We start from the raw sequence: 16,420 nt of genomic DNA, 5'->3' as shown, positions 1-16,420 counted from the left end.
CCATGGCAATGTTGCCTTGGCAGGAACACAGCTTGGAGTCCGTGGCAATGCCGCCTTGGCAGGAACACAGCTTGTGGTCCGTCGCACCTTTAACTAGGCTTCACTCAGGCTGCGCCAGGTGCACGATTATCTAGGCCTCACTCAGGCTGCACCAGGTGCACTGTCAACCAGGCCTCACTCAGGCTGCGCCAGGTGCGCGATCAGCTAGGCCTCACTCAGGCTGCGCCACGTGCACGATTAACTAGGCCTCACTCAGGCTGCGCCAGGTGCACGATTTACTCGGCCTCACCATTATCATCGCCACCAGCAACAACAACGTAATAATAATAAAAGTAGCCATACAGCTTTAACATGGTGGTCCAGATGTCTTGTGACCCCAATTCATTAACATCTCGCCACCGTGACGCCCTATAGAGGGGTTCACGTTGTTCAATGCTTTCAGGGGGTGATTGAGATATGGGAGGGAGGAAGGGGGGTAGAGGTGGCGGGGGTGGCGGGGGAGGGATGTGCCACCAAGGATGCTAACGAGCCGGGACACAGCAATTTATTACTATAATGAGCCAAGAATGTCTGTGTGTCCCGCACGTGACGTCACTCCACGTCGGCCAGCCCCCTCATTAATAATCATGAACAGGTGGCATCTTCCACATGTAGCACCCCTCCCCCTCATTAATAATCATGAGCAGGTGACGTCACTCCACATCGAACAGCCTCCCTCATTAATAATCATGAACAGGTGACGTCCTCCAAATGGACCCCCCTCCCGTTAATAATGATTAGCAGGTGACGTCACTCCACATGGGGGGCGAGGCGCCTCCTCCGCCCTCCTCGGCGTCAACTTATAACCCTCACCACAAAGGCAGAACCCTCACGTCACGCGATCTCCGTAACGCTGTTGGGACATCAAAGTAAAAAGGACGTGATGATGAACAAGGGATTATAACCTTTAAATGAAATAGGTCTGTGTCACCACGCCCTTACAAATTGCGCACGAATGGATGCAATGAATATATCACGTCGCGGTCTGCTTTTCGCTTGCAAGTTTCAGATTTACTGCAATACAGCCGTCCTTGGACGGGCAGAAGTCGAGTACAAGCAGAATCAGCCACAAGGACGCGGCACTGCCACGTTCCGATTGCGTTGTCTCTCGCGTGGTGGCATGAGCGTTGTCATTGCGAATGTTGGCCGTGCGGGGATGAGAGAGTGTAAATAGATAATCTCTGTCGGGTTTGACTTTTTTATATCTCGGGGGGGGGGGGGGGGGCTAAATAAGGGCGTCAAGCATGCCATGCCGATCGGCTTTGAATGATCAAAGCAGCTCGGATAAGAATTAGAAAATAGTGTGCAGTGGAGACAAGGCTATGGCAAGGCGGACATAGATTTCGCATATTTATAAACAGGTGTGGGCCTAAATTTTGATTTAAAGCTTTCGTGACTGAAGTAATTCATATTCTTAGTTCTTTAGGTAAAGTCACGTTGAAGGGAAACAACAAAATAATAAAATATATAAAACAATAAAAAACAATAAAAACGAAAGAACTAAGAATAGGTGTGGGCCTGTTGAAACGACAAGGGACTCAATCATGTGTTGACAGCAGCCACTTCCCCAGCAATTATTGGTGGAACAGTTGTCATACCAGCGGAGTGTGGTAGTGATTTGACCTTGGTTGTGTTTTTTTTACGTACTAAATAACAGGTAAAAAAAAAGTGAGAATCTGCATTATTTTTTTTATAAACTGGGTAAGGGCTGAAACGGGGGGGGGGGCAGAATTAATTGGAGTAGATACTGTGCAGTGGAAAAGAGCACGCTACATAATACAAGTGAAAGAATGTAACGCACTGATGTCCTCCACCACAGCATGCGAGAAGCGTGGTGCGGAGGTAGACCCTCGCAAACAGAATGCAGCATTGATTTAGCCTACCTGGGAGTTCACCATTTAGCCGGGTGCTGGTGGCCATGCGCGTGGCCTGTGATCCAGCACTGTGGAGGCTCGGGTTGGTGGATCGCGCAAATGTTCGCGACACTCCCTTCCCGCGAGCGTCGAGGAGGATCCGCCATGACCCTCGCTCGCCAGGAGAAGGCGGTACAGCAAGTGGCCCAATCGTCATCCGTTTCCATCTGGACGGGAATAGGGTGTCGCCTCCTTATGCACGTGGTTTTTCTCCCGGTGCACAGGTTCCTCCCACACGTATAATAAACACAACTCATCATTAATTGTCTGAACACATCTTAGCATACAAAGCCAAATGCAGGACTATTCAGAAAAAAGAGTCCTATGACTCCTATCCTGTATAAGTAGCTAGATAATTATATTACAGTTAATTATTATTTGGCTTACCCACTGCATTGTCAAGGTGTTCACAGCCAGGGTGCACTATTTGCACAATGCCGTCAAGGCTGTTTCATTGCTATTGGTGTGGTGTTTCCGCCTATATTTCAAGCCTTTTGCCCTTAACGCTTATTCCGCATGTGAGGAGCAGTGCAAATCTCTGGACCTTTTGCTTGTGCTGCACTGGTGCACTCTACACCAGTGCTTCTCAGCCTCTTTCATTCCTTGGCACACGCTTTCGAACTTGCTCGATCTTCACGGGACACCGGATCAAAAATGTACGGTGCGCCTGGGTGGGTGTGTGGGAAGGTTTTGTAGTTGCCAAATAATTCGCCCTCCTGCGTGAGCGTATTTGTGTCTCTCTCCGTGTCTGTGTCTCTCCGTGTCTGTGTCTCCGTGTGCGTGCGTGTCCTCGCGAGTGGTTACCACACTGCGCTAGGAACGTGGCGACCCGTGTTTAATTCCTGCTCACGATCAATTACAGTGGCGGGTATTTGAACCACTTACGCCTCTCCTACATCGACACAGACTCCAATGAGTACCTGGTGCGGTGTATAAACATCAGCACTGGGGAGACAAAGGTGGCTGGGCGTGGTCCTGGCCACCCATCCCTTCGTGTTTCGTGCCGGCCTTCACAGGTCCTCGCACACAGCAAAATCGGGAGATATTTTGTCCTTTGTCTCCATGTCTGCGTGCGTCCGCGTGTGTCTCCTTGTCTGTTGTTGCCAATTGCGCATGGGTGATCGGGGGACTTGAGAGGGTCCGGGGGTGGAGGCTGACGGCTTGCCTGCTGCCGCACTCTGCATGCGCGACCAGCGGGAGAGGGGAGGGCGGGAAGTGGGAGGTGGCGGGGACTTTCCTCTCCTGCAATTCCGAAAATACTGCGACACACCTGGGGGACTTTTGGTGCGGCGCACCGGTTGCGATATAATGTTCTAAGCCACTGGTGGCGCTTTAGGGTCTTAGACTTCTTTTTCCTGGGGGTGGCAGGATATTGGTAGGATGGGGGGGGGGGTCCCTGTAGGAGGGTGGGGAGTGATGTGTTTGTAATGACAGTAGACTCTACATGCTGTGTGAGTGGACTAGCGGCCACGGGAGCTAATGACAGGGGTGTCAGCTGTGAGTGCGAAGGGACTGGTGGCTAGGTGACGGAAGAGAACGGTCGAATCTGCCGGTGGAGCGAGCGTCCAGAGTCAGCGAGAAGACTCGGGAAGGCGTGCGTGGCCTCGGTCTGTATATAATGGGAGATGCGCGGGAGACTCGGGGCTTTTGCAATGGGGGTCTCCGCCTGTGTCATGTGAATGTGTCTTCAGTAAAGTGTCATCTCAAGAGAAGTGTGTCAAGTCATTGCATGTGCATGCAGGCTGCCTTTTAAATAACTCGGTCCAACGGTGGTAAAGGTACAGGCCTGCAATTTCTTGCAAACGCCACTGTTGGGTGAAAGGCCTCCACTAGAGGGAGCTCTAGAGGGTATTTGGCCTACTCTTCCACGATAGTCAGATATCTTGGAGGAGGGGACGAGTGCCCACACTAAATGCCATCGATTTTTATTTATTCACGGTTACATTTGCTACTTTCTTACTCACGTGGGCTGAATGAGAGTAGGTATGTGTGTGTTCCCACATGTCTTTTACAACCGTGCAGTGCAAGACTCACACCGCCTCACCTTCACGCCAACCGCCCACATTGGAGACGTGTGGGAAGGACAACAATCTGACCACAAAAGCATTTCTAAAGAAATTCGTTTTCAATCTGCTACTCGCTTTTCAGTACCCGATCTCAAAAATGTTTTTTCCCCCGCCTCTTTAATAGCCTCCGTGAAAATGTCAAAGAAAGCTATCGTGAACTTTTCTCACTCAAGTTTAGCGAAGCTAAATAAATCAGAAACCTTGTGAGAATGAACGAATGGTAAGAAATTGCCACTGAGTTGTGGACTACTGCATATTACAATTTGGGCCACAGGTGCCTAATGCAGACACCAATCTGTTTCACCCTTCTGTTTCGTTGCATTTGTTATTTGTTACATAAAAAAAGACAATTCAGAATACTATTTTTTTTCACTACTGTATATGTTCGTCATAAAATGGAAGTACAAATGGTTTTATTTAAATGTCTTTGTCATGTAAGAGAGATGTTTAACGTGGCGGTTTTCACGACAAATGTTAACATTCGTAGAGTGGCTTTAGGGTAATGTTCGCGCGAGTCGAATCAATGATGTATCATGAGAACAATTTGCAATTGTCCTTGCATTGACAAAAAAATAAAGCCACATGCAGGCTTGTGTTACCATATAGAACTCACAAACCAGGGATTTTACAGTCTGTTCCCTATCTTCACAATTTCCAATGTTCTCCATCAACGTGTTTTAGATCCAAAAATAACGGGAACCATGGTGGCGAGATGTTATCTCCTTTGCCTGGTATGCAGGAGTTCGTGGATTCGATCCCGACCTTGACGATGCCTGTATATTTCGATTTTTCGTGTCTCTATCTTTGTGGCGGCGTGGATTTTTTTCCGCGTCCTGCAGTTTTTCCCTCCACATTTAGAATCAAAATGCATTTCGAGTATTTGGCTGGTTTATATTTGCACTTGATAAGCCACCTTGTTGAGGTATCATTTGTGGCCAGGTCGCTTCCGAAAAATGGGCTATATAGGTCAGAGGGGCTTACCTGGTAAAATACAAATAGTTTATCTGAGTTGAACAGTGATGCAACGTGAAGTAGAGTGAACTTGGGGGGGGGGGGGGGGTGTGAGAGCTAAGGGGGCATTTGGGGATTCTGGGCCCATCCCAGCATCACTGGTCCTGCCTTCAGACCTTCCTGCTCTCCTCCGCCATTCACTTGTATGTATGTTGAACTTTTTTTACACCGTATGTAGCCAACCTTGCTAATCAGAGGTGCTAATCGACTAGATACTTCTTATTCTTGGTGCTTTCGGTAAAGTCACGTAGAAGGGAAACAATAAATAATAAAAATATAAAACAAGAAAATTCTCACGACGTTTCGACTGCAACACAAGCAATCATCATCAGGTGTGAAAACCACAGCAATAATATTTGAAAAAAGATACTTCTTAATGACACTTTCCCAAATGTTGTTCCCATTTTGCCATCTTCATCCTAAATAGTCACCATCCCAATCTTCAGAGCTCGCATTAAATGGTAGACGTTGTTGCCTCAGACGTTGTGCTTCACGGTTTAATTCGCCGTCTGTGTTTGTTTTAGCTTTTAGCGAGGTTTGAGTCGCCTGTTTGAGGTGTCACAGCCCCTGCTCAATCCACCCAATGCATATTTGAGTTATTTTTGGGTCTTACGTATGCTGACATTGATTTTGTCCGAATGTGCCATTTATATTTACAAGCTTGTCTTTTGCAGCACCTTGAGATGATTAGTGTACTTCATCATCATCATCATCGCCGTCGTCATCATCAGCAGCCAAGCTCGATTCACTTTGGGGATGAATGCCTCCCCAAGTCATTGTATGTATGTATGTTGAACTTCTTTTGCAGTGTACGTAGCCAACCGTGTTAATCAGAGGTGTGCAGAAAATTGGAGATCTCATGATCCTGTGATGTAACAATCCACATCGCGTCTCGACATGAGCAGATTTCATCGCTTCATCTCCTAGTTTGGACATTCTGTCGGACCCCTTCTGTTCATTGCCTTGAACCATCAGCCATCAACCCGTTTAGCAACGTGTCTTACTCAAGGCAGCTTAGCTTTCTAAGTAGTTTAAACGGTGCATTGTGTTTAGACAAATGCATCGTTATTATTATATTGATTGGTAAACATGGAAGGATGACAACTGGCAATAGGGGGCAAAGACATTGGTACTGCTGAAGACCAAATAAATCTTGACTTATTTCTCAAAGCTAACTCTACTTGGTTGAAAAACAATCTCACATTGTGTATTGACCAATTTGGCACTTTAAATACAGTCTGTCCTTGTGCTTCAACATCAAGGGATTATGGAGTGGAAATGTGATGTATTTTCATTCCAAATAAGTTCAACATACATACATTCCATATTTTCTGACTGCAAGAGAACATCTTTCCATAATTTAAGTTTTTATTGTGGAATTCATTTCAAACCATAAAATCTCCACAAATGGGGTGGTGACTTGGCCCAGCCGTAGCGCGTTCGTAGCTATTGCGGAGGTTTGTGGTTCAGTCGTGGTGCCCACCCTGGTTAATAGTGCTGTGTGCATATCAACCGTATAATACTTGCTGAAATATTATCCGCAACATTACTCAATTGGGATTACATAGACCAGAAATCATCGCCCCCAACTGGCAGAATAATGCCTGCTTTCTGGACAGGTACCAAGCCACCTTGTGCTGCTGCTTAGGGTCAGCTGCCACTGGGGGTTCCCTTTCGTGATGTGGTGAGATGAGCTGTGATGTAAGTCACTTATGCATGTACAGTGCTCTGCCGCTGACGTAAGAGGAGGGCTTTATCAAACACAAATAATCATCATTATTATTTTTTAAATTACTTTTCTTTAAATTATTATTTGAGTATTCATATACTTTATTGATCCAACGCGTACACGTGATAATAGGAGAGCTTTATTATGAAAAAAATGGGACACTTAGCTTTGAGCTGAACATTGAATCTTGGTGTACACACTGTAATTGCAAATGGCTGGAAACAATAGAGAGCAGTTAATAATTGACATAACTTTAAAGTGTGTGTGAAAAAGGTTGTTAGGAGTGTTCCTGGATCATCTCAGTCAGCCAACCCATGGCACCTGGGTCTGACCCGAGACCTCCTGTCAGCGAGCCTTCGACACTTCACATGGCCTAAAAGTGCACCTAGCCTGGTACAGGCGCCGTGGTGACGTCACCGTTACTTACTGGTGAATGGCGGATATTGGTATTGGTAGGAGTCTGTGCTGCAGCGTTTTAACGAGTGAGGTTTAGGAAGGCACCAGCATAGGATTCAGGTACACTGTGGCAGTGGTGAGGTTCTACAACACCGCTAAACTGAGGGTGGATTAAAATGTAACCCTCACGCGGGTGTTAATGTGAACCATGTGAACGTTGTCGTGCAATTGTTTCGTTTGGAATCTGAGCATTGAATCCCGTTCAGTTGGCGTTTCAGTTTCATCGTGAAACGTTTGCACTTGCTTCCTGCCATTTACTGAACGTCCACCTTGGAAAGCCAAGCACCGCTGTGCAACTTCGCTGCTGACACCTCTAGCATCGGCGAGGTTAACAATCGTGGCTGCAACACCGTCCTCGCAGCGTGCGTGGCAGCGTGGGAAAAAAAATAAAACGTGGAACTCGCGAACAAAAAAATGTGCCTCTGTAAATTAATACATTTCACTGCTTTTGATGAGCAAGATGTCTGTGTTGAAAGCCATAATTTAGTGGTATTGTGCGTGTGGGTGCTCTTTTTTTTGTTGCAGGGAAAATCCGAGAGATTTTAATGCATTCTGATAAAAGACGATGGCTTTAGAATGCAACAAAGGCAAAATATAAAGCGCAAAAAGAAATACAAATGCGAAGAGACCACCAAGCTCCTTTGAAGATACGACCACCTGAACACATTGGAGAACATTGGAGAACATTGGAAGAAGCGATGAATCTGCAATCATAAAAGAGAAAAGAAACACCAAGATTGTTTCGGTCCTAAGTCAGCATTTAGCTGCAAGCGAGACGCCCCAAGAAAGAAAAAAAAAGCGGCTAAAATATCTCCAAAAAGAGTGTCCCCCGTTCTGCACAACAAATAGAAATAAACACTCACTCGGATGCGCGGCGGAGAAAATCTCAGCTAGCGTGTGCAACAAGATACTGCGTAAGAAGAGCGAATGGTCGAGCGTGTGCATTAGCCATCCTATCTAGCGAGCGAGCGAGCGACAAAGTGAGCGGGCGTAGAGCGAGAGAGAGAGAGAACAGTCGTCGACAGCGGGAAGCCTCTGGCTGTCAGGACGCGTCATGGATCTCCAGCAGAATGCCGAGTCGGAATACAGCGAGGCGTCCGAGACGGACAGCTCGCGTGGCGAGGACCCAGAGGGCGGCTACGACAGCGGGGCCAGCACTCGGCCGGCCGGCAGACCCAGCGGCCACCTGGAGGACGTGCAGCAGAACACCATGGTGGTGCGCGTGGGCATCCCGGACCTGCAGCAGACGGTGAGCTCGCGTGTTCCCCGCGGTGATGGTTACACACCGCGCCAGGTACTTGTTTGAGGCCGAGTCGACCGGAGCGAGGCTCAGGACCGGTTCATGTAACCGTCGCTGGCGTTGGTCGTGAGCGGGAATCGAACTCGGGTCGCCAGGTTCGTAGCACTACACTACCGCTCCCCATGCGCACACACGTATGCACACACAGACAGGCAGACATGCAAGCATGTAAACACATTCACAGACATACGTGCGTGACCGCGGGCAGCAGATGGCAGTACGGTAAAATATATTGTTGTGCTACATACATGTCTATGATCCCACACCAATGCTCCCACAGCGACCTGCACAGTGCACACGTGCATGTACATTGACGGCGCTTTGGTCAATCCACCGCTGGATGAGGGCCTCCACAGGTCACGCAGGCATTGGGGGTTTATTAGACCATTACTTTTCCGCGGTGGTTAATGCGGTTTGGGGAAGTGCAGGGAGCACAGTCTGTTTCGTTGGCTTTCTTTCTATATTGGCGGGTGAGGGTACTGATGTCAGCACGCATGGCCCAGATTCCCCCGAGGCATTCAGCTACTTAATTGGCTGCGGTATTTTTTTTTTCAGAATTATATTCCACCCATTGCACCTGCTGAGCAGGGCGATAAACTGTCACGTGCATTCGGTGCAATCGATGTTGTAGAATTTTCAGATGAATGCTGCGATCGTGACAACGTGTAAAACTAAATCCTACATGCATTGAGCAATTTTCTATAAAGTCATCTGATGTGGATTTCATTGCAATCAACTAACCGGCTGCATTCTTGTTATGAGATTAACAAATCGGGTTAAGAGGTTTTTTTTCGGTAAAGGTCATCTCGGAATGAAGGGTTGGTTCAGAAGAGCGAGAGCGAGTAAAATTGGACGCATTAAAATGACTCGTGGCAAATTGGCAGGTGCACTCACTCTTCCACAAAGACAAAGGTCCCCTATAGCCTTAACAGACTGTGGGGGCAAGTGCTCTTAGCAAGCACCTATGAAGGCCGGAACAACATATGAAGGGGTGGGTGAGTCGACGTCGGGGATGGGCGGTACCGGTTTAGGTAATCGTCACTGGTGTTGGCCATTGAGCAGGAATCAAACTCGGGCCGTAGACTTCATAGCGCAGCGTGCTAACTGCTACACTACCGCTGCCCACTCTTGCACACAAAGACAAAGATCCTCCGTATAGCCTGAACAGACTGTTGGGGCAAGTGCTGTTAGAGAGCACCTACTAAGGCCGGCACGGCGCACGAGGGGGTGGGTGGCCAACACCACGCCCGGCCGCCTTTGTCTCCCTCGTGGCGATGTTTACACACCTCAGCAGGTACTCATTTGATACTGAGTCGACCTAGGGGAGGCCCAGGACCGGTTCAGATAATCGTCGCTGGTGTTGGCCGTGAACGGGAATCGAACTCAGGTCGCCGGGTTCGTAGCGCAGCGTAGCGCTAACCGCGACACTACCGCTCCCCCTCTCTTGCACACGCGCGCACGCACGCGCTTCTCACACCGCCAAATACAAATCACATTTTGACATGCGGCGACGAGCGCTGGCGAGAGTAAACATCGAACAGAATGAGGTGGCCAGTTGGCTCAGCTCAGCTGACGCCTTTGTCGGGCGAGGGTGGCTCCAGTGCCGCTTCCAACGACGCCGATCTCGAGTCTGCGGTGGGTGAATCAGTTTACAACGCAGCGCGTTTCACGCCTCGCCTGCACGGCAAATTGAGCAGAGAGCCAGAGTTTCGTTAAGGTAAGGTGAGTTGAAATCCTGGTCGGGGGGCAGGGGGAGAATTGACCCTTCATCCCCTCTGTGGTCAATACGGCGACCACCTTGTTGGGGAATCACCTGCGTATATGTAACCACCACAGCGAGTCGATCAGCTGTTTGTCGCGTAAGGCGAGGTAAAGTGTGGGTGCTGCCACCACTTCCAAGGCGTTCTGGCCCACGTGACAAAGCTGGCAAAAAAATACCCTCGAGAAGGGGATTGTCCAGAGCTCCTTCTAATTGAGGCCCATCTGGCAGCAGTGGCATGAGTAAATAATTGCAGGGCTGTAACGTTTACCTTACCTATGTGTATTTGGTGCACAAGCACAGATTTTAAAAACCTCGATGCATTTGTCAAAAACCTATCTTAAAGAGAAAGTGTATACAGTAGGTACCATTTCAGGAAATGGCCCTTCCACACAGCCATTCTGCGAAACGGAGGGAGGCCTCTCTATGAGCTGTGAGGAAGGGACATTGCCCGAAACTTCGGCTATTATGTGCACTTTGATGTCACGCGAAGTGTCGATGGCTCACTGGCAAGAGGTCACGGAACAGACCGAGGTGCCATGTGTTAACTGATTGAGATGACTGGCAGACGCAGGGAGCATGACGGCACATGCGTTTGCTGGGACCGGTACGCTACGAACCCAGGAACCCGAGTTCCATTGCTGCTCACGGCCAACACCAGTGGTGATTATATGTACCGGCCCTATGCCTCCCCTAGGTCGACTCAGCCTCAGATGAGTACCTAGTGCGATGTGTAAACGTTGCCACCGGGGAGACAAAGTCGTTCCATCCACTCCCTCGTGTTTCGTGCCCGCCTTCATAGTTGCTCCTTGACAGCACTTGCCCCAAAAGCCTGTTAAGGCTATACGGGGGATCTTTGTAGTCGTCTCTGTGCGTGAATGAATATACAGCAAGCAGAGCTGAGCTCAGTGGTAAAATATTATTCATCTTCCCACCTCTCAACGAGCACCAAGTATCAGCAGCCTCCAGGGTATAAGCGCCCAGTCTCTACCCCTTCATTAGGCTCAGCAGAACAGGCCCCGTGCTTGGGCCATTGCAGCCTCTGCAACCTGTGTTTGCACCGGCTTACAATGAGTGCTCAGTTCTTTTTTTATTGTCCTGTCAGCTTCTGCTTGAGCTATATCTATATATGGCCCAATTTTTTTTTTTACTTGCACAAAGGTATTGTGCGGTAATGCTGGCCAGGGCTGTGCTGCTGTAACTAAATTATTCGGCATTGTGGATGGTGCACATCTGCAATAAATACCACGTGTGGACGCTTATTCACGTTGTATTTAAGATAAACAAGCTGTTTCAAATTGAGCATGGTTAGGTGATGCTACGTAGTCAGCTGGCGGTTGCTTTCCTCACTTATTTTGACTCACGTCTACCTTGAAAAATTTTTTATTTTCAGTCTCAATTGTATCCAGTTATAATTGAAGGTATTATATGGTGTATGGTTTAACAATATATATATAATTATTGAATTCGGTATGATCATTTATATAGTGCAAGGCTATAACGAAGGTGCAATATTTCACAGGCATAGCTTGCAGTCGTTTTCATTATAGGATTTGACAATTGTTATGTGTATCCTGTAATTTCAAAATTGGACCATGATACTCTTTAGTTATTTCGGTAAAAGTCACGCTTTCCCACCTGATGATGGACGCTTGTGTTGCACCCGAAACGTCGTGATTTATTTTATTTTATACCTACGTGACTTTACCGAAAGAACCAAAGAGCATGGATCCCTGCAGTCACGAAAGCTTCAAATCAAGATTGGACCATGATGCCAGCACACATGGCCTGCTCTTTTACATCTGCTGTGAAGCAGTCGGCATGTATTTAATGATTAATAAACCCGCGGTATTTACCGGGGCTGCCGTGAGGTTCAAATCGCGAAACTTTGCAATAAGCAACAAATGTTCAACCCCTTGGCCAGTTTCCGCCCACACACACCAGATGTATACTCATATAATATCAATTGCCATACCTCGCCCTGTGACTGAGATTCGGTATCAACACCACTAATTAGTCAGAAGAGACAAAAGCACGGACTATGCGAGTACAGTACGCAATACCCAGAAAATTATAAAATGGAACATAGCTAATGAATAACAAAAATAATTTTAACTTGTAACGCGTCGCTCCACAGTGTTCGCTGCTCGCTCTCAAAGAGAGAGAATGACGAGCGAGGAGGAATTACAGACGAGCGGGGAAGGCAGCAGCAGCCAGGCGGTGAGCCGGCACCAAGTTTCCCCCATGCTCTGTGGTCCTCTATATATGAAGGTGCTTTATCGGCCAATTGACAAGTGTCACGTGTGGGGAGGAAACCGGAGCACCCAGAGAAAATCCACGTGTGTCGAGGGGGGGAACACAATCCCATACAGCTGGAACCTCGCCGTGCCATCTTCCCCAGGCAAGCCAAGGTATGGCACCATGGCAATCACGGGTAAGGGAGTTTGACAATATTTGTGTGGTCCATGAACCTTTGCTTCCACAGTGCTGGATTACAGGCGCGCATAGCCACCACCGCCCGGAAAAAAAAACACAAATGTGGCAGCAGGCAGCCCTTGCAATCTCTGTGGCGAGTGTGAAAACCACGTCGCCGTAGATAAAGTTCATCTGTCTGCACAGTATGCAGCAGAGTATGCGATCACCACCATAGGTTTGCAATTTACGTTATTTTACTGAGGGTAGTCTCCTTCAGTCCATTTCTAACAGGTCCTGCTTTGAATATCAGACCAATTCCTTTCAAGTATATACCATCGTGAGGGGGGGGGGGGGGACCCCATGTGCCTTGAGAAAACACCCCGGGTGTGTAAAGAGTGAACATCCAAACTCCATACGTATGGCTTGTAGAAACAAACCTACTTGCTGTGCTTCCCCGTGCAAGTACCTCATTGCCGTGCAGGTGTATATATATATAACATACACACATGTCATCATCATTATGGCTCTAGGTAAAACCCATGATCCAGAACTCAATCTCTGCGCGATCCACCAACCTGAACCCCGGGTCACTGTATTACCGAAAAGGCATTGCATCATCACCACCACCACCACCACAAACAAAAGCGTCAGCACAAGATCTGTGCATATTTCACAACACGACACACATCCCTTGCATGCATGCGAGGGATACGCCGTGAATTTGGCAGATACCCTCTGCGAGTGAAATTAAGACCAGTTCCGTAGGCGAAGGATCAAAGAGTGCAGTGCTCGTTCGGTGTAGATTTCCAAGCAGGTATTCTATTATGCATTGAACTACATTTAATTATGAATAAACAGGCTGGCTTGTATTCTTAGCTCTTTCGGTAAAGTCACGTTGAAGGGAAGCAATACAATAATAACATATATATAAAACAATAAAAATTCTCACGACGTTTCGACCATAACACAAACGGTCGTCAACAGGTGTGTCGGTTTGCATTAATTGCTGTGCTTAAATTAATTGCTGTGCTTAAATTAATGCAAACCGACACACCTGATGACGACCGTTTGTGCTATGGTCGAAACGTCGTGAGAATTTTTATTGTTTTATATATATGGCATTATTTTATTGTTTCCCTTCAACGTGGTGACTTTACCGAAAGAGCTAAGAATATGAATTACTGCAGTCACGAAAGCTTTTAATCAAAATTTAAGTCCTTATGTATTTCGAGCGAAAGAACCAAAGAGTATGGATTCCTGCAGTCGCGGAAAGCTTCAAATGAAGAATAAATAGGTTTATTTCGTTTTTCATGAGCACCAGCTTTAGCATAACAAACAAAATTTTTATTTAAAGTTTTTGTGACTGCAGTAATTCATATTCTTAGCTCTTTCGGTAAAGTCACGTTGAAGGGACACAATAAAATATATATAAAAAATAAAAATTCTCACGACGTTTGTGTTATGGTCGAAACGTCGTGAGAATTTTTATTGTTTTATATATATATTTTATTATTTGTATTGTTTCCCTTCAACGTGACTTTACCGAAAGAGCTAAGAATATGAATTACAGCAGTCACGAAAGCTTTAAATAAAAATGTAGGCTGGCTTGTTTTAACGTCTTGCGCACATTGAACTGCACTGTCTTGACACTAGAGGAACACGAACTCCGACCAACGTTTTCCAACTATATGAGGTCAACTTCTGATTTAATATGCATATATTTTAAAATCTCAGCGTAAAAAGAGCTTTCATTTCTATTAACTTGTACGTAAATTTGAAATAAATGTACTTTAAACTACACCACTGTATGCAAAATATGCAATTTGCCCGATGTAAATGGCCACAGGGGATATTGGTGTGAATTGGATGCATTACTCCAAGAGGAGAGATTTTCAGTGTCAGGATGCTGAGTCATTACCTCTGAGATGCTGTGGGAGGGTTCAAGCCTTTGGGGGCCCCCAGGTTAAATCTCTCACTAGTCTGAGAGTCTCAGTCGAGTCACGATTTAACTGCAATGCGCATAATAATTGCAATTTTTTTTCATAAATCAATTCACACCATGGGTCTATTCCTGGAGCTATTCTGTCCATCGTTCCACCACTTTATTTTTACGTGTGGAATGAGAACAGCACGCACAATGCTCAACACTCGCTCAGAGCAATGCGCCGTTGTAGAATTTACATTAAGATGAATTAGATTTGATTATCTTAGCGCTATACTTGTCCAAATGATGGGCCACTTCGTTGAGCAATTATTTGCGACCAGGTAACTTCTGAAAAAAAAGCTATATAGCGCAGTGGATCTTACCTAGTTAAAATTGTTTAGTTTTTAAAATGTTGCGAGACTCCCTTCCTATGGCCATTGAGGTGTCAGATCCTAGCTTGCCATCATAATGCAGTACAGCCAAATGTGGACTCATATAATCTGTCCCTTCTCTAATGGGATATTGCTGTCTCATCACATCGTGGGTTTTCTCTGAGTGCTCCGATTTCTTCCCACGTGTATAAACACTCACTCATTGTCTGAAAACATCTTAATAGATAGAGAATTGCGGATAAATGATTGGCACCGACTCACCACCCGGCAGCCTTCCAGCTTCGTCCATCGTTTCTCAGAGATTGTGAGATGCAATTTAAATGAACGACGCCATACAAAACTAATGATCAGTTTAACACGTAGGCTTTCGCGACCAATATTATTCATAATAAAGGTTTTTGGGTTAGATCACGTTTATTTATAAATGTGTCGTAACCCTCCACCACCCGACACGGCCAATCAGCAAAAAAGTGTGTTAAGTGATGACGTCACCCTGCTGCTCTATATAAAACCGGAGCAAGCGAGGGCTTTACCATTCTGGCGAATTGCCCGATGATGCTGGATGTATTTACCAGCGAAACGTCGTACTCAAACTGTAAATGTGGATTCACTCTTCAACACACCGGTGGGCTAAAGTAGTGAATTATTTGTCTTTTGTCAACGTGACACTTTTTTTGCTGATTGGCCGTGTCGGGTGGTGGAGGGTTACGACACATTTATAAATAAACGCGATCTAACCCAAAAACCTTTATTATGAAAACTAATGATGTTAGTTTTCATGATTTTTGATACTGGCAAAAAAGGTCCCGTGGATATAATAGTTGGATTATATATATTTTAGAATATGTTCAATGTGTTGATGTGATACGGATTTAGCGTACCCTTTAATTTGGTGCAAAAAGATGAATGTCTATATTCCACTCCCATTTGTCAATTGCGGCAGCAATATTAATAGCAGTAACACATCATAGTCTGGCTGGGTGGTGCATTGCTTAGTGAGCAACTTGCAATCAAAAGGGTTTTGGAATTAAAATCCAATTGGGGGCGGGTCGGGAGGGGGGCTCAACTCAACTCTTTGACATCCCTCTGCGATCAAACAGTACTAGTTTGTGTGAAAGGAAATAATAGAGCAGCTATTCTGTGGGCAGACCCATCCTGCAATCGGAATATGGATTTTCTCCACCAATGGACATCGGCCGTAGAAATTCAATGAGCACTATCCGACATTTCTTGAGCGGGGAACTACTCTGACTTGCGTTGTAGAGGAACAGGATAGGCAGGTGAACGGTACCCGCTATTGCCATGAATTGGCTGGGCCGGAGTACACAAAATATGAAATCACAATCACTCTGTTGAAGCAAATAACGTCACTTGAAACCAGGTCTCCTTGAAATAATTTTCAAGAGGCTCGTAAAA

At 46.4% G+C, this 16,420-nt stretch overlaps 1 protein-coding gene across 6 annotated transcripts in view; it reads left to right on the top strand.

The window, feature by feature from the left end:
• LOC116945424 (SH3 and multiple ankyrin repeat domains protein 2-like) overlaps nucleotides 1–16,420 on the top strand; it is a 661,289-nt gene that overhangs the window by 138,963 nt on the left and 505,906 nt on the right. For all 6 annotated transcript variants that reach the window (XM_032959740.2, XM_032959739.2, XM_032959738.2 and 3 more), the window contains exon 2: nucleotides 7,740–8,463. In XM_032959740.2, the coding sequence (XP_032815631.2) occupies nucleotides 8,269–8,463 (195 nt within the window). In that variant the 5' untranslated portion in view covers nucleotides 7,740–8,268. The remainder of the gene's footprint in view (nucleotides 1–7,739; nucleotides 8,464–16,420) is intronic.

This window comes from Petromyzon marinus, chromosome 24 (assembly GCF_048934315.1).
Source record: "Petromyzon marinus isolate PM22_M1 ecotype Great Lakes invasive population chromosome 24, UKy_Petmar_22M1.pri1.0, whole genome shotgun sequence".
Classification (NCBI taxonomy): Eukaryota; Metazoa; Chordata; class Hyperoartia; order Petromyzontiformes; family Petromyzontidae; genus Petromyzon; species Petromyzon marinus.
The sequence above is the reverse complement of the archived record's forward strand: the minus strand, read 5'-3'. Positions and strand labels throughout refer to the sequence as shown.